This window comes from Arvicanthis niloticus, chromosome 13 (assembly GCF_011762505.2).
Source record: "Arvicanthis niloticus isolate mArvNil1 chromosome 13, mArvNil1.pat.X, whole genome shotgun sequence".
Classification (NCBI taxonomy): Eukaryota; Metazoa; Chordata; class Mammalia; order Rodentia; family Muridae; genus Arvicanthis; species Arvicanthis niloticus.
In genome coordinates, this window is record NC_047670.1 from 52,223,815 (window position 1) to 52,243,415 (window position 19,601).

General features: G+C 42.1%; 1 protein-coding gene across 42 annotated transcripts in view; it reads right to left on the minus strand.

The window, feature by feature from the left end:
• The window catches only part of Rbfox2 (RNA binding fox-1 homolog 2), a 238,402-nt gene that overhangs the window by 44,249 nt on the left and 174,552 nt on the right, over positions 1 to 19,601 (minus strand). For all 42 annotated transcript variants that reach the window (XR_013103347.1, XM_076911545.1, XM_076911553.1 and 39 more), the window contains one exon: positions 9,333 to 9,557. Coding sequence is in view for 41 of the 42 variants with exons in the window: in XM_076911545.1 (XP_076767660.1) it covers positions 9,333 to 9,557 (225 nt within the window). In the remaining variant the exon portion in view is untranslated. The remainder of the gene's footprint in view (positions 1 to 9,332; positions 9,558 to 19,601) is intronic.

Here is a 19,601-nt window from a genome sequence, read left to right on the forward strand (position 1 = left end):
TTAAGTTAATTGACATGGGAAGACCTAGCCAGCTAGGTTTGGGTGACATCATTTCCTGTCAGGGTCCTCAACTGTAGAAGAGTGAAGAAAGTGAACTGAGCACATGCAAGCAAGCATGTATACATTCACTTCTCTCCGTCTGGACTGTGAGTATGACAATGTGGGCTAGCTACTTAAAATTCCTGCTTTGGCTTCCCTACAATGATAAACAATAACCTGGAACTATAAGTTGAAATATATCCTCTTTCCCAAGTTGCTTTTGGTCAAGGTGTTTTACCACAGAAAATAAACTAGGATAATATTCTTATTCAATGTTTTACTTATACTTAACATTTTTAGCTTTTTATTACATTTCAAACTTATTTATTAAAATCTAAGATATAAGGGCTAGAGAACTGGCTTAGTGGTAAGAGTACTGGCTATTTTCCCAGAGAACCTGGGTTCAATTCCCAGTACCTACATGGTGGCTCATAATTGTCTGCAACTCCAGTTCCAGAAGATCTGACACCTTCTTCTGGCCTTCATGGGCATTAAGCACATATGTGGTACACTGAATGAATACATGTAGGCTTATACACATTAAAAAAAAAAAACAAAAACAAAACTAAGACACAGACAACACACTTCATTACTTGGCCAACACAGAATCAGGGTATTGATATCCCCATACCCTGCCCTACTATAATGTCTTCATGGGCAATTAAGATACATGAAAATGTCATCTTCTAAGACAATAGAGTCTTCTTCAGGTGGTTATGTGGGTTGCTGAGAGTCTTACTTAGATGTCTGTTCTGTAGACTACAACACAGGCTGGTATGGCACAATGTGAACTCAGACCCTCTGGTTCCCTGTATAAGACACACACAAGATCAAGCACTGACATTCTAGTATGGAGCAGGAAGGGGCTCAAGAGCCCAGAGCTACATCGGAGGAGCTACTGAGAGTTGCTGGCTTCTGGGTGAGGAGGGGTTGCTTTTCTTTAAAAGCCTGACCATGCTGTCATGGATGTCTCTATATCCATGAGTATATGAGCAGCACAAATTAGAGACACAAAATCGGGACTGAGTAAAGAGTAAGGAGTGAAGATGGAGAAAGAGTAAGGGTTGAATGTGATCAAAACACATGTATAAGATCATCTGAGATTCTCAAAAGTTAAGAAAAATATTGTATTTGTAAATATACTGTTTTCTTGTCGATTCTTCTGAAAGAGCCAGCATGTAGCTGTTTTATACTAGCCCCCTCAATACACCTATATCTTACCCCCCCCCCCCCCCACTGTACAGTGCTATGCAGTGCTTGCAGAAGACAGCACAGAAGCACGGAGGGTTGTACTCACACCGAGATCAGCTCAAACACACAGCATCTTTCAGCAGGCACCTATGGCATTGGGTGAGAGAGATTTTCTGGCTCCATTATAGTACTCTTTTCTTTTTAAAGATAGGGTCTCACTATATAATCCTGGCTGGTCTGGAACTTGCTACGTAGATCAGGCTTGCTTCAGACAGAGAGACCCACCTCTCTCTGAGATACCCAGCCCTGAGATAATCTTAAAAGGACCACAGCCCTACATCTGGCCCATCACTGACTAGCATATGTTGCCATACTGTTTCTGAGTATACTTAGAAACTATCAAGCTCACAGGGGACACAAAATTTTCTGATACTTGTAGGGAAGTTTGAATGTTGCTAATAGCATCTCAAATACGTGGGGCCTCACTGCCACCCAGTCAGACTCGAGTGTCTTCTCTAGGGTTAATGGCATGGTAGCTCTGGTGCCCGGCTGAAGGGGGCTGCCCAGCTGAGTCTCTAGGGTGTCCGTGCCACTAATAACATCTTTGATCAAATTCCTCCTTAAAAATGACTCTACTCATTTTCAAGAGAACGTCTGCCACATATTCAAATAAGAGTCTTATTCTGCCCACCAGTACTTCTTGTATGGAAAGACAGCAGAGTTCAGCCTGCAGCTCAGTCACAATGCTCTCACTTGTGGCAAGGAAAGCATTTTGAACAGAAAATAGATGGTGTGAACACCTTTCCTTCTCCTATAGGGACTATGAAAAGGACCAGTTACTCACTGCTTCCACAAGGACCTTCCTGAGTTTATGTTTCTTTGTTCTGTGAATCTGTGATGTGAAGGGCACAACTACTGCCACCAGCATGGCTTACTATCACTATTTTGATTCCCACTAAAGCACTGGACTGATGGCAAAAGCCAACAAATATTGTGAAATGGCAGGTGTTACATCGAAAAATCATGGAAACTGTTTAACCCAACAGTCCCTCTAAGAAAGTCTTGGGACCTGCCAGTGATCTGTGACCACCTAAGGAAAAGCACTGCCACACACAAATACCCCATCCTGCATTCTCCTTCAACCCACTGCAGGCTATCTATCATCCATCTATCCATCTATCCATCTATCCATCTCCCTCCCTCCCTCCCTCCCTCCCTCCCTCCCCCCTCAAAGTATGAGGTATAGGGGATATAGGATCTGTCTCTTAAAAACAACTTTAAATTCTTTCTGTTTTAGATTTTTATTTTGTCTGCATATGTACATGCTCACTCTACATGTGACTGATGTCCACAGAGGTCAGATGAGATGGATCCTCTGGAACTGACGTTATGAGTGGTTATGAACCACCAAATATGTACTAGAATTGAACCTGGGTCCTCTGCAAGAACAACAAGTACTCTCAGCTGCTGAGCCAACTCTCCAACCCCAACAGTGTATTTCTAAAACCTTACTACCAATCGGTCACAGAAGCCATTAAGCACTAAAGTATCTCTCATTTAAAGTGTTTTGTTTTTAAAAGGGGCAGGCATTAGGCTTTTGAGAAAAATATAATCCAGTAGGTAGAATTTTAAAGCCCAACTACTTCAAATGTGTTGGCTACTTAAACTTGTTGTCTTTTAGTAGAAATATTTGCACATGTAGGAACTGGATTCCTTTCTTCTCTGCAGGTCAGGAGGCAGCCCCTAACTGGCTAGTGCATTTGCCAGTGCATAACAAGACCAGATGACTGTCAAAACAAGCTCTCATCTTAAAAAGGCAGACCAAATTTCTAAAATTCATTTAAAAAACAAAAACTCTAGAACTCAGTGCTTAGTGCTTATCTTTGAATGAGAAGTCCTTTCTTTCCAACAAGACCCGACTATCCAACCAACGCAAGCATGAGCTGCACTCAACAGCGCTGCTCACAGTGAGTGCTGTGAGCAGCTCCAACACCAGCCAGGCAGAGTGACACGCCTCAATCCCAGAACGCAGGAGGCTGAGGCAGAATGGTCTTGAGTTTAAGGCCTGTCTGGACTCCAAAGTGAGCCCTGCCTCAAAAATCTCAGCCTGAGCCTGGGGATGTAACTCAGAGGCAAGCACTTGCCTAGCTATCATACACAAAGTCCCGGGTTAATGTGTGGCACCGCCATGAGAAGACCTGAGGTGTTCATGTGTTTCTAGTTTATGCTCACTGTACACTAGGTCAGGTGACTGCATTAGCATCATTTCACAGAGAAGGAAAGTGAAACCCCAAGATAACACGATTTACTCATGACACTCTTCGACCAGTACATGGCTAGCTAGCTGCCTACTCACTTTACTGGTTCGATTCTAGACTCTTGACCTCATTCTCTCTACACACATCATGAACCCTAGGACAAACCACACATGACTCACTGTAGCTGTGGGCACTCCCATTCCAGCTCCTGTATTCCTGCTGCCTAGGCTGCAAGATCACCTCCTCCTCATTCCATAGCCGTCAAAACCTCAAACCAAGTCCCCAGTTCTCATTGCAGTGTCCAAAAGCTCTTACCAACTTGTGCTCAAATGATTTTTCTTCTACAGGCCTTCACCAACCCCCCTGAACATGGTCCAAATGGGAATCTACGCTTTCTAACCTTGAACCAAGAACTGACTTTCTTAATCCTTCATACCACTACTCTACTTCACACCACATACTCTGCTCAGGCCTGAATTTCTACTGCTGATATAAATACAAGGTCCAGATCAATTAGAATCTTTACCAGGAAGCCCAGCTTCCCCCTTCTGAGCACATCTGTATCTTGTTGCATCTTTTTTCCAAGAAGCATTGAGTGTTGGACACTGTGAGACGTTATGGGATGCAGAGATGAACAAAGAAAACTTTTTTTTTGGAGGCTTTGGAAAGCCAGGAAGGTTTTCTGATAACAATACCTATATAGGCCAAGTGACAAGATGCTCACAGCCTGGGAAGATTAATAAGTATGTATACAGTCTATTTTCACTGGGTCTGAGTGATGAAGGGCACAGATCCAGAACGCCTTTCCCCACTTGGGTGTTTTACAGGCCACAATCAAACAATTCGAAGAAGCATTTTAAATTGAAAGGTGCTATGCAAACTTAGGCTATGATTAATTAATTTGCTTCCTATCTGCTTCTTGGATTTAATTGGCCATATGAACTGCTAGACTGTTTTATGAGACACAGAAGCAGATGGTAGAAGTTTAGTAGGATAAATGTCACATCTAAGTTTCACTACTCTACTTAGTCTTTAAGCGATGCATCTCCATTTCCTACAAATGTGGAAGGAGGAGAGAGAAAACTCACAGTATTGGGCAGCTACAGGTGGCAAATCAGTAAGAACCTAACAGGACACATTGTGAGCTTGAGGTTGTGGTCTCACTGGGATGAGGAGTAGATTAGCCAGAGAGCTAAAAGGGAGATGGGTGTGTGTGTTGGGGGGGTGGGGGTGGGGGCTACAGAAAGTTTAGAAAAACTCTCCTCCTGGGAGGCTGCAAAATAACACGGGTCAGAAGGGGGAAGGGATGGGGAGATAGAAACAATAGAAAGGAAACCCAGAGCAGAACTGAGAATGAGCTGGTTCAACTGAATGCACTCCTAATGGCCAGGAGGCATCTGCCTTCTAGCAGGGGAGGGTAGAGAGATCAGGAACATTACCAGGCAGAAGCATCAGTGTCCTTGCAATGTGGTTCTACTGTGGACAAACTACATAGTGTGACATGCTCCCTCTCAGGAAAAAAAAAAAAAAGACAGAGTTACTACTTATAGAAAGTAGGAAACTGCAAAGTATGACCCAGATTCAAAGCATTAGCAGTAACTAGAAATGGACCCAGGTGCACGCACACACACACACACACACACACACACACACACACGAATAATGATGATAGGAGCAATTTCAGAATTAAAAAGTGATATAAATAAATTCATTAGACAAAGAAACAAGATTGAGTCCATTGTCCATTAGTCCCTCACCTCTCCTCCCCAGCACATGCAAGTGCCAGGCAGGTTTCTCTGTGTAGCTCTGGATATTCTCGAACTTGCCTCTGCCTCTAGAGAGCTGATATTAAAGGTATGTACCACCATTACCCAGTCTGAAATTAATAAAGTTTAAGAATGTTTTGAAATGAAAAAAAAAAAAAAAGAACACTACCTCCTTTTTGGATTTCAACTTATAGCTTAAACATAGAATGAAGAAACCCTGAAAATCAATTGCCTTAGCTTCCAACTTGAAAAGCTAAAAATGGGCTGGAAAGACAGCTCAGTGTGGATACTCTGCTCTTGCGCAGAGGGCCTGGGTTAGAGTCCCAGCACTTACATGGCAGCTCACAACCACCTGTAACTCCAGTCCCAGGGGGATCTGATGCCCTGTTTGGTCTCTGAGAACACAGCATACATGTGGTACACAGACATGCAAGCAGACACCTGACATAAAATAAAATGCAAATGAGGAGTCACATACCAAACAGGAGGGAGGAAGACAGTGAAGGTCGAATGGGACAGTGAGCCTTGGGACAGCTCAGCTAGGGAGGTGCTTGCCTCCTAGTGAGGACCTGAGTTTAACCTCCAGAACTGCTTGTAATCCCAGATCTGGGGAAGCCTGTTAGTCAGTCAGCCTTGCTACACAGTGAGCTCCAGGAACAAGCTAGGCTGTTCCTGGAACAGGAAAGGCTAAGGAACAAACAAGCTAGGTGGCTCCTGTGGAACCACAGCTGAGTTTGTTTTCTAGTCTCCACATGCAGATGTGGATGTTTCATATGTGCCTCTACATGAACATTATCCACATAGTCACACACAAACAAATATAAACTTTAATTTGTAGACTGATCAGAGAAGACATAAGTTATTAAAACTAAGGAGAGCCAGGTGTAACTGAGAGCTTGTCCACCCGGGCATGAGTTCCCTAAAATAACAACTCTGAGACTTCTCATATATGAATAAGTGTGTAGGCCAACAGCTTTGGCTCTGTTCCCCAGCCTGCTTATAACTTAATTTTCCATTATTCTATCCTAAGTTATGCCACATGGCTGGTTACCTGGTCTTCAGTTTCATGCAACTGTCTTCTTACAGTTTGAGGAAAAATCTTCCCCACACCTTTCTCTATCCCAGAAATTCAATCCCTCTCTACTGGATGTTCCACCTTCTAATTCTGTCTCAGCTCTTTGGCCAAAGGCTTTTTTATTGACAGGTGAAACTTCCATACATTGTACAAAAGTCCCTCTACAGCCAGGCATGATCGTGCATGCCTTTAATTCCAGTATTTGGGAGGCAGAGACAGGTTGATCTCTGTGAGTCCTTGAGGCCGGTTTGGCTTACATAGCAAGTTCCAAGCAAGCTAAGGCTGTACAAAGAAATCCTGTCTAAAGAAAAAAAAAAAGTGTGTGTGTGTGTGCATGTGTGTGAAAGAGCTGGGGGATGGTGGCACACTCCTGTAATCTCAGCACACGGGAAAGTGTGTGTGTGCGCATGTGTGTGAAAGAGCTGGGGGATGGTGGCACACTCCTGTAATCTCAGCACACGGGAAAGTGTGTGTGTGCGCATGTGTGTGAAAGAGCTGGGGGATGGTGGCACACTCCTGTAATCTCAGCACACGGCAGGAAGAGATGAGAGTCACTATTAGGTGTTCCCATCCATTAGGATGTATATCATCACAACTTTGTCTTAAAATATAAGTGTTATCATGAACTCTGGAAAATAAAAAGGGACCATATATTGTTATGATTAAATTGTTTTGAGATCATGTATATGAACCAGGGTAGTGTGGAACTCCCTAGGCCCCCAGGAATGACCTTAAACTTCTGAGCCTCCTTCCGCCTTTGAAGGCTGGGGTTATAGGTATGCACCATCATGCCTGCTTTTATGCAGTTCTGAGGAATCAAACTCATGGCTTCATGTATGTAAGGCAAATACCCATAAGCTGACTTATATGTAATTTTGTATTAGTGAAATTATCAACTCAGAGGTACTAACTTCCCAAAAAGACACACATAAGACCAAAACTGTCGAGAGAGAGAGAGAGAGAGAGAGAGAGAGAGAGAGAGAGAGAGAGAGACCCAAACAAACAAAATAACAACAAAAGACAGAAATGAAGAAACAGAAATGCTACAAACCGAGCTTGAAGTGAAAATATCATAAAAGACTCAGAAATACCCCCTTCTATTCTTTTGGTGTAAACAGGTGTTCTAGTAAGCCTGTGAGTTCATTATCATTGGAAAGGTAATTGAACATGGCTGACAGAGCAGCCTATACAATCCTCATTTAAACAAATGCTACAAGAGCCTCTTGTTAACTCTCAGACCCAGACTCTTCCTTCAAACCAACTGTCCATTACTGCACAGTACTTATGGGTGTAAAACTATGTGTCTACACAGGAGTAACCGTCACAGGAAAGATGGCATGTTTTCAAGGAGATAATGTTTTTTGTTTTTCCCATGGAGGTGCCTAATTGTCTGTGAAACAAAATGAAAGCCTCTGCAGGCCCTGTGCATATGACACAATGGAGAACTTTAGTTTCTAGAAGAGAATCTTTTCCAGATGCTTGAAGTCCAAACAAGGTGTCCTCCGATACTCTGATACCAAGGGAAAATGAAATCTAAACACAGCAAACAGCTTGATACGGGACAACAGAGCATTTCATTCAGCATCAAACCCCACAGATAATTATGATGTGGCGACTGTAGCTGTGTGAGATATGTGTCTGCTTAGCTGGGGACACTCTCTTTTCCTTTAGTAAATGGTAAGGGGTGAAGTCAAAGAGGTGGGCTGGAGCTGGAGACTAGAAAACAAACAACAGAGTTTGGATGTTTTCCTAATTGTGCTAGGAAATTATTAAAGAGTTGGCAGAAACACACATAGCATAGACGAGAAAAAAAACAAAGATTAAACAAACAAACAAACAAACAAACACCATTTCAGCTGCTATGCAGTCTAGACAGAAAATTAAGAAAACTCTAAAAAAAATTGTGATAAGGATGCTGAAGTGTGGCTCTCCGTAACTGATGAATTCTGGCATTGGTACAGACTGGAGAGGACTGGGAAGTGAGTGTAACCAGGGTGCATTATGTGAAATTCCTAAATAATCAATAAAAATATTATGCTGGAAAAAAAAGAGGCAGAGGAAGCTTGAGCGGTACAGTGTACACATTCCACCACTGAGTTTATCCTTGGACCCTTATACTTTTAAGTTTGAGATGGGATCTTGCTAATGAATTACGGCTGGCTTTGAATTCTCTTTGTAGCTCCAGTAGATCTTAAATTATGGCAATCCACCTGCCTCAGGTTCCTAGGTTGCAAAGATACAAGCATGTGCCATCAGGCCCATCAGAAACTCTTGTAATGTTCTTGACAGCTTTTGAGGTAGGCATTATGACCTTCATTTTCTTCTATTTCAAGGCAAAGAAATATTAAATAACTTGCCTAAAGTCATTCTTCTGAGGCCAGGATGTCATTAATCTCTAGTCACCCGAATCAACCCCAAGCTGCTGGCAGAAGAGCTAAGCTTCCACCTGGGAGAAGATGAGAAGATCTGAGCTGTACACTACTGTACAGCACTGTATAATACTGTGGAACTATGCTTACTAAACTCCTTAATGACTAAGGGTAGAAATGAGGAGCAAGGAACTGGTGATGCCTGGCTTTGGCTTAAGTAACAGTGAACTGGTAGTGTAAGTATGCAGAAAAAGCACCCAGAACACTGACTGCAACATCTGAAATTTGAACAAGAGAAGGAATCATCATAACACCCATGGCTGAGTAGGAAAACCAGGAGGGAGGTACAAGTATTTAAATGACCTAGAGTTCCAAGGAACAAGAAGGAGGCTGTGTGAGACTGTGCAGATGAGGCTGGGTGTGGGGATTCATACAATGGAGGGTGCAGGAAAGCTGCTTCCGGGCAGCAGTGGTGAGGTTTAGTTCAAACTCCCCACTGTCCAGCCACAAGACTTAGAAAGAAGAGTCAGTATAAGCATGCTGGGCAATGAATAGAAATGCTAAACTAACTCAAAGGGCTTTGTTTCTGTCTTCTGAGAAGGTGAAAATTTTACACTACTCCAACTTCACATACCGTGAGAGATCCATTCTGGTTGCTGGGTGAATTGCTACTCTGTTCTCCATGAGGCTGTGTACTCCCATAGAGCGTCAGGTTATGTTCACTGGTCTGGCCGGCATAGTCCTGAGTGTGTGGCACTCCATATTCTGTGGGAATTCCATTCTGTGGAGGAGGTGGAAATGGGATGGTAGTAAAAGGCTGAACCATTGCGTCAGGAGTTGTTGTTGGCTCCTGGTTACCCTAGAGTAAGCAACAGAAGAGAAAGGAGAGTGAGTGAATAAATCTTTATCATACAATGACTTTCAAGGTTAGTACACAGTACGTACTCTTGGTATGCTCTCACTGTCCCCCACTCAGGAAAAAACTGCTGGGATCATCAGATAACTTTCATTTTTAAAAGAAAAATTAACTGATGAACTTAATGCTATGTGTGTTATGCCTGTGAGCATTCTGGAGGCAGGACAACTTGATTCTACCTCCTCCTTCAACACGAGTCCTTGGGATCAAGCTCATAGTTGGTAACAAGTATCTTTCTTTACCTCCCGAGCCATCTTGATAGCCAAGAGTTTAATATCTGATCATTTCTTCCAAATCATTTGGTGCTCTGCCTATACCCATAGCTGGCAGAACATACTGCTTCCAAGGCCAAGATTGATTAGCATCAAGATAGGTGTGCAATGGACAAAAATTAAAATTCATGTAGACTAAGAGATGAGCAGAGCCTAAGGCTTGCATTTCAGAAATCTTCAGGAAGGGTCTATTAAAAGACACACGAAGGTTTTAAGACACAGTTTCTAAGTTCAGATTAGTGACCAAGGGAGTTGCCTCTGGCTCTGGTGCTGCTCTTCTTAAAGGCTAACCTCCGTTCTCCACCCCATCCCTGATGGGAGTGAGACTGTGGTCCACAGCATACAGCACAAATCATCCCACGGGGCAATTTCTGCCAGAGCTGGCTCAGTCAGCTGAATAAACACATCAACTAGTGGTGGGGATCAGAAGGTAATGCTTCTAGGTTATACCCATAGTCTAAGCACTGCAGAGATGCAACCACAGCAGGACTCTGTCTTCCCTAAGAGGGGTGCAACCCTCCATCAGGGGGTCAGGACTCCTTTTTTACTTAGAGAAATGTGACTGTTAGCAATACTTAAACAGCTGTTTATACACCAAGAGAATAGACACGGGGTAAAGCTTTATGTTTTATAGCATTTACTCTTATTTTTTATATTCTTTATGTTTTATAGCACTTACCACTTATTATGGTTATTATTTTTATTAGAAATATGAAGTCATTTAACATTCCTTTTTGTCATTTAACATTCTTAATAACAAAAATAATTTAAGAATGTTTTCTAATCAACTTTCAGTCACATTTCAAAGTTTTGAGTTGAAAGGGAAATACAATGGATCCAAACTAACTTATCATAATTGATATGATTACCTCTACATATATAAAGTGCTTTTGAAATATTTGTATTATTTTTAAGATGTATGTGCACGTATATATCTGTGTATGTCCTTGCAGAAGTCAGAAGATGGTGCCAGACATTCAGGAGCTGGAGTTACAAATAGTTATGAGCTGCCTGATATGGGTGCTGGGAACTCCCCTCAGATTCTCTGGGAGACCAATGTCCTACTTTTCTTTCTATTTATTGCTGGGATCAAAATCATCTTGGGGGTTGGGGGAGGAGAAAGTTTATTTCACTTTACAGCTTATAGTCTGTCATGGAGGCAAGAGCACTTGACTTAATCAAGTGGTAAAGAATATTCCTGACATCAACCTTGGACTTCTACATGAATGTGCATGCATATCCATGTGCACCCACTACGTAGGATAACACAGACAGACCCGGGCGGGCGTGCATGCGGATGGAGACACACAGACACACAGACACACAGACACACAGACACACAGACACACACACACACACACACACACACACCCTCTAAAAGCAACTTAGTTTGTAGGGCTTAAGAAATGGCTCGGCAGTTAAGAGCAAGTAAGAACCTGGAGGCAGGAACTGATGGAGGATCATTACTTACTGGCTTGCTCCTCATGGCTTGCTCAGCCTGCTTTCTTATATAACCCAGGACCACCTATCCAGGGGTGTCACCACACACAGTGGGCTGGGCTTTCCCACACCAATCATTAATCAAAATATGACCTACAGTCATGTTTCCAGGTCAGCCTGATAGAGGCAATTCCTCAGTTGAGTCCTCTTCCCATGTAACTCTAGTTTGTGTCAAGCTGACAAAGACCAACCAGCACCAACCAGCAAGTACTCTTTACCAAGAGCCACACCTCTGACCCCTATGCTTTATATTCTAGGTTAGGCAGCTAAGCACATGACACCTGGAAAGGTGAATTACCACCATCTTTCTAGGATAAAGTCCATGTGATGTAGAAAAGAGAAGCTATTTTTATCGTTGTCTTTCCATTCCTTTTTCAACTGCATTCTAATTTTTCCATTTGGTAATCTTGACTCCAACTTACAGGCATAACCTAAACAGCAGGCTGCAAATCCTAAAGGTGCCCCAATCAGACAGTCTCTCAATTATAAAAAGAAGTGCTTAAAAGAATATTCCCCAGTTTAACTAGGATGCCAAAAAATATTTTTTGCTTTTAAGCATTTTATAAATGTCATTTTTATTCCCTGGGAGCTTAGGTAGGCTCAGATTTCAAACTTGGCCTGCCTTTCTAAAACCAACCAGTCACTGGATGATTCAGTTGTTGAAGTGCTTGGGTCAGGGCAGGCAGAGACAGGAGGATCCCTGGGAATGATGGCCAGCCAGTCTTGCCAAAAAGTGAGTTTCTATTAGAGATCCTGTCTCGAAACTAAGGTGGAAAGTAACTGAAGAAGAAACTGTGTGTAAATTTACAGCCTCTGTGTGCATTCACATATACAGAAGAAGATCTGTGTGTATGCACCCACAAACAAACATACATGCATGCATGAGCACACATGTACAGCAAAAAAGATGTATGAAGGATCTCACCTGGGAGCCTGAATAAAGAGGCCTATTAGATCTGTTGGCAAAGTGAAATTTGCCTATATCTATGACAAAAGGAACAAAGCATGTACATAACTGTTACTAGGGCTGGGGAGATGGGTCAACAATCACTGCACCTGTCTTCCAACTGTGAGTGTCCAAGTTTGGAAACTCAGAGCACAGTAATAGTTGGTTGTCCTGGTGGCTTAAAAGCATAGACGGATCCCTAGAGCATGCTGACTAGCTAGACTGGCCCTGTCTGCAAGCTCTAGGCTTGAGTGTGACCCCACCTTAAAGGATACAGTGGAAAAGCAAGTGAAGAAGACTCCTGACATTACCCTTGGACCTTCACATGAACGTGCACACATGTGTATCCACACAGATATGTGCATCCCCCAGTTATTAACATACACAGACCTACGATGCACACCATATACACATATACATAAAAAAGAAATAAAATCTAGACTCAATTTAAAAAGTAGTTGGTAAGGCTGAAGAAATAGCTCAGCACTTGAAAGCACTGGCTGTTCTTCCAGAAGACCCACGTTCAATTCCCAGTGCCCATAAGGTAGGTTACACCTGTCTGTTAATCCAGTTCAAAGGCATCCAACACGCCTTCTTGCCTTCTACAGGCACCAGGCACTCATGGTACATGTACAGGCAAAATGTCCATACACATAAAATAACCCAAAGGCAGTTTATAGGAGAAAGATGAGGTAAACGTAGAGGAGTAAAACAGTTACTTAAACATGGAAGATGGAAGACAGAACAACAGTGACGCACTAGACTCACAGCAAACCAACTCTGGCCTCAGCCATATTCAAATCTACTCTGCTACTCTCAAACCTCTTCAGTATCTAAAATAGTCTATGTTTTTTTTTTTTTTTTTAATCTGAAATCAGCCTAATTACCTAATATACTCTTCATATTTTATTTACTTTCTTATAACTGTCTGAAAAATATAGAGTATGGTTTTCTTGCCAATATCAAAGTTTCATAGCCTGATACACACAGTGAAAGTGCTGGTGTCTAATTCTAAAATATTTCTGGTAAAGCTTAGAGAAGAGTAATTCTATCCAAAGATGTAAGATGTTAGGTAACTTTAAGAGCTTTGGAGGCATATTCATGAAACTTAATTTTTACATATGGGTGAAAAACAGAGTTGTTGTTGTTGTTCTCCTCTTCCTCCTCTTTCTCTTCCTCCTCTTCCTCCTCTTCTTCTTTCTTCTTCTCTTATGTTTTTGGTACTTGCTAAATAAATAGCTATTACCACTTAATGGAATCATTATTTAATCTCAACCAAGGAACTTTCCCTGCTGTGGTTTCAAGAGTCAGCTAGAACACTGACCCCACAGTTCAGGAACCAGTGCCACATATCCAGATCTCCACTTCCACCTTCCACCTCTTTCCTGACATCAGGCATGTCCATATTTTATTGACCTACTCAGGAACTGTTTAAAAACCTAGGGCTGCCATCCTTCCCAGTCAGGTGGCATTGATGGGATATGGTGGCTGACACCTTCTGTTACTCAGGAGACAGCAGCAGCATCTCCCCAGAGAGCTTCTACAGAAGACTCCTACCAGAGTCGTGCTTCTACAAGGGATGGCTGTAGGAGGAAGGCAGCAGCAACTGCAAAAGCGCACTGCCTGCAGCTAGAGGACCAGCTTCTTAATGGTGCCTACAGAGGGAAGAGGCACTATCTTTTCCCAAAAGTGCAAATGTACTGAACAGCAGGCCTAAGTGTCTTAGAGAACCAAAGACTGGACCTAACTAAGGTCAAGCATTTCTTACACATGCAGTGCTGAAGGCACCAGAGCAATCTCACACACTTGTGAATACAATACAGATGAACAGCTAACATACTGCATTTCCTTCCATGCTTACAATTAAGATAAATGACAAAAGTTGGTCTGAATCAACACATTCTCTCCCTTCCCGCCCCCCCCCCCCCCCACTCCTTCTGACTTACTCAGATGATAGAAATGACCATACAAACTTCTCCCCGATGCTGGGCTTTGCTATCAAACATCAATGAATATTTAAACAGTAAAATAAATATTTCAGAATAAAGCTATCTGAACCAATAGTCTCTTAGATTAAAAGTGGCAAACTCTTGTAACAGTTTCAGTGTCTCCAAACTCTCCAAAGTTCTCTTCCATTTCCTTTTACAGCAGCACTCAGAGACCCAAACATTCATGGACATGCTTTCCATTAGCTACAAGACCATCAACTTTGGTTTTGCTGTCACCTGGTGCTTGGAAACAGAAGCCTCTCCCCACTCCTTTCTGTGGGTTACCAGTCTAGTCTTGTCAGCATGATTGATGGTTTATGCAATCTATATATGATTATCACTTTTTCAAACAAAATTCCCACTGCAATTTAACTTACTATTTTTCTTCATGGATAATTAACTTTACATTCTTCATATGTCAAAACTGGAATATTATTAGGAATAGTAACAACTCTGGTTCAGAATAAAACACTGTGTCGGTCCTCAAAGTTTCTTCAGAATTATAAAAGAACTATGTTTTATGAGCAGTGCTCTTCTGCAACCAATTTCTTCATGATGAGGAAAAAAATTATAAGATAATTTATAAGATGATTGGGAAAAAAATCTTCCCTATTTCTGTTCTAGCAAAAAAAAAAAAAAAATGCATGTGTCTACAGTCACAATTCTATTCTGGTTTGGACATTCTCTAACTATTTTGCAAGTAAAGTTTCTAAGTTGGTCAGGAATGAACTACAGACTTCTTCATTCTAAGTTCTTCCCTGAACATCTTGTGGGCTGATGGCCACACAGTAGCATTTCTTTAGAGAATGCTTACTAAATTGATCTTTTACTCTGAAGTACTATCCGTAAAAAAAGATGGACAACTTCTCTTTCCCATCAGCTCAGGAAGGAGTGAGTTATCAGCTGTATGAGAGTTGGCGTAATCACTGGAAGTTGAGTGCCCTGGAAGTTGTCTTAGGTACTATGGGAGAATGAAAAGATAAGTGTGTGGGCTGGGAATGTACACAGAGTTTGAGGCTAGCCTAGGCTACATGAGACTCTATAAAAATAGAGGACTAAAGTGATGAGTGGTTAGGAGTACAAACTGCTCTTGCAGAGGACCTGTGTCCAGTTACCATACTGTTATAACTGCTTATAATGTCAGCTCCAAGGGACCAGATGCCTCTTCTAAACTCCACGGGTGTCTGTCTGTCTCTCTCTCAAAAAATTTAAAATAAATGTAAAAAAATTTAAACCTCAACTTTAAAAAACAAAACAAACAAAAAAACCCCAAAAAACAAAAAACAAAACAAAACAAAAAAACAAGCTCTGCCCTGGACAACCACCAGTGACTAGCCACCCAGTCCTTGCCCTTGAGTTTCCTTTTTAGTAGGGACAGAAATGTAACTTAAAACAAGCAAAGACCAGGTGGATTGGCAGAAGGCAGGTGACAGGGGGACTTCTACCATCCGCAGGAGGCCAGGCAAAGTGACATCTGGTCAGGTCTCTTTGGAAATCAAGGCAGCAAGATGTCTGTTTGGCTGAAGAATACTGCAGACAAAGGAAACACAGTGTAGAGGTCCAGAACAAGAGACCCAGAGGCATGAGACCAGCCTGGAATAGATAGGCAAGGCACAGTGACAGGTGATGAAGTGAGGAAGGTGGTGGTGGGAACACACTGACAGCTGGGAAGAGTGGGGGCAGGGGGAGGAAAGCAGCAGCCTCTGGCTTCTGTGGTCTAAGAAGAGAGGTGGTGTGGAGAGGCTAGATTGTATGTGGTTCTTTCTGCAAAGGCAGGAACAAGTAAACCCATTTCAAACATTCCTCCCAATACCCACATGTTTGAAATCCTGAAAAGTCATATCATCCTGTGTTGCCCCTGCCCCAATTTCTATACCAATTATTCTGTCCACTTCTCCCTATCTGGCTAATTCACACACAATGTTTAATGTGTGGTTTAAGCACATACTCCTTTCTGGGCTGTTACTCACCCAAAACATATCCTTCTCTTCTTTCCTATCCCTACCCTAATATTTAACTTTCCTAGCACTGACCCTATTATAATTACTTGTTTGCTGACCCACTGACCTATGGGTCTTTTCCAGAGCAGGAACTCCATAACCAGGTAAAAGCCTAGTTCCAATTCTTCTTCCGATGTCCAGTGACTACTTAAAACTCCTCAACCTCTCCATGGGTGTTTTTTTTTTTTTTTTTTAAAGACTTAAGAATTATGATCTTGTGTATATAAACTTTGCTATTTTGAAAAATATCCGAAGTGATACTGAATATAGACTAGAACAAAACTCAGCAGAGATAGACAGGAGACTGCAGAAAGGAAGAAGTATCTTAGACAAAAGCCTTCTAACTCAGAAAGACCTTTGATAGCTATTTCAAAGGGGTAATTGGTAAATCAATTTCCCCTTTTTAAGTTGTATTTTTGAGGTTGGATAGATAGCTCACTGGTTTAAAAGCATTTCTTGTTTGCCAGAGGACCCAAGTTTGGTTACTACCACCCACACTGAGTAGCTCACAATAATTTGTTTATTTAATATATGTGAGTATACTGTAGCTGTCTTCAGACACACCAGAAGAGGGCATCAGATCTCATTACAGATGGTTGTGAGCCACCAAGTAGTTGCTGGGAATTGAACTCAGGACCTCTGGAAGAACAGTCAGTGCTCTAACCTCTGAGACATCTTTCCAGTCCCTCACAATTGTTTATAACACCAGATCTAGGATGTGGCTCCCATACTACATCAGACACAGGCACATGCACATATATAAAAAGCAACAAGACAAAACAAACAAATAAAAAAAAATAAAAACAAACCCCTCCAACCCTTTCTTTTTATTAAATGTGCCCATGCAGGTGACAGCATGTTCCGAGACTTGTGATGAGCAGCAGCTCTATCCCTGCCTCAGTCCTCTTTTAGCATCTCTTAAGAGGCAGGGGCCCTAGGCAGGGGCTGCAGATGCTCAGGATGCTCCCAGACTTAGGCAGCCCAACAAGCTACAGTGCACCCCACATCCAAGGCCCTGGAGGAAAGAAGGGACAAGTGAGTTTGTTCCATGCAAACTGAACAAATGAGAGGAAACAAAACAGTGTTATGCCAGCCTCTGATGGGATAGGGAGGAGAGAGGGATATTGGGAGGGAGGGAGGTAGGGAGTATACATACACACAAATAATAAAAAAATTTTAAAAGAATTAAGGAGTTGGGGAGATCATTTAGCAGGTAAGAGTATTTGTTGCTCTTACAGAGGATCTGAGTTTGATTCACAACACCCACAAGGCTATTCATAACCACCTGTAAGTCCAGTTCGAGGGGATCTAGTGCCCTTCTTTGGTCCTTGTGGGCATTGTACAAGTGGTAGACAGACATACATGCAGGCAAGCATTCCTCTATACACGTAAAAATACAGCTGGATGTGTTGGAATAGGCCTTTAATCCTACCATTCAGGAAGCAGAGGCAAGCAGATCTTTATGGGTTTCAGGCCAGCTTGATCTACATAGAGATGCAAGACAGTCAAGGCTACATAGTAAGATACAGTCACAAAATAAAATAAAAACACCAACAGACAATAACAACAACAATAAAATACTAGTATAATTAAATTTCCCCAAACATGTTGATCTGGTTCTTTGGAGAGAAGCAATTGTTTGTTTACCTTCCATGCCAAAGAAAGAGGGTAGCACAGTAGGCCGGGGAAGTGCTCGAAGAGGCCTGGGCAGTGCCAAACGGCTAGCCACCCATACAAACAGACCCTTTGGCTGCTTTCCACCTTAATTTTATGCTGGGTGCACTGTCTTCACTAAGAAAGCTTCACAAGTCTGCTGCCAGGCTTTAGCACCTCTTCCTTTTTAACCTATCTTTTTTTTTTTCAATCTGCATTAATTTTTCCAGAACTCTGTTTAACCTCTGTTTAGCTATGCCACTCCCCGAGTTGTGCTGATTTACACTTTTTCATACTCCTATATTACTAGTGGATCTTACAACAGATGGGAGGCAACAGAAAGCATCCTAACCTAGAAGCCAACCTCGAGTTATTCAAGACAATCACAGCTTTAAGGAAGCTTTCAAATCTAGACTCCTATGTAAGTGGGAAAATTGGCTCCCTAAAAACAAACCAGGGCTTCAAAGGAAAAGAAATAGTGTTTGCTACAATTCCTGAGACAGCCCTTGTACTTAAGCTTCAAGAAATTGGCAAACAGGCCAGGGATATGGCTAGTGCAGAAAAGCACTTGCTGTGCAAATGAGCTCAGGTCAGTTTACAGGGATCTGTGTAAACTCCACACCCAGTGATATATGTTTGTGACCTCAGCATTTCTACAAGTGACACGGGAGGTAGACACAGGGGAATCCTCTGGAAGCCTGTGAGCCAGCTGGCCTGGGATAGATGCCTCAAACAAGGGAGAAGGTGATCAGCGAGGCTGCCTTCTGACCTCCACACAAACAAACATGCACACTCATGTGTTGTGAACACATACCCCTAATGGAAACAAATATTCTAAAGATGAAATTAGGTACAATGAGTCTGTGGAAAGCAGAGCAACTCAGAGAATCAGAGTCAAGTGCATGCTGTGCTCTGCAGTCCTAATGCCCCCAAATAATGCACTAGCAGTTATGTTTTTCTGAGACAGGGTTTGTCTGTGTAGCCCTGACTGTCCTGGAACTCACTCTGTAGACTAGGCTGGCCTCGAACTCAGAAATCTGCCTGCCTCTGCCTCCCAAGTGCTAGGATTAAAGGTGCGCGCCACCACTGCCCAGCTATTCGAAACTTTTGACAGATATAATATAATAAGATTATATAATAATATTATATAATAAGATTTGCAAGTATCTAACCACTCACAGAAAACAAGAGAAAATCAAGTATTTACTGATTAGAAAGTTTCCTCCTTAACGAATGCAATAATGGCCTAGACAAGAATGGAGTTCAAAGAGGAAAATTATTTCTGTTGCCTCATTGATCTAACAAATGGATCAATAAGGCATGTCATGGACTCTGATCCTTCAATCAGGAACAGTCAGGAAATATAAACCAGTGATTTCAAGATTTAATCCTTATTCACAAGACAAATCAGAGCAGAAACATCAACAGGCCTCTTCCCCTGATCAGGGTAGCCTGTCTCTGAGGAAAGGAAGACATGTAGACCAGAAAGAAGGTACAACGGAACCAGCCATGGATTCAATGCATCTAAGATGTAAAATACACCCAGATTTTTCTCTACATTTTCTGTGACAATCAAGTTAATGCTCAATTTTAAAAGGTGGTGGTAGTTTGTGCACTATCTGTTTCTT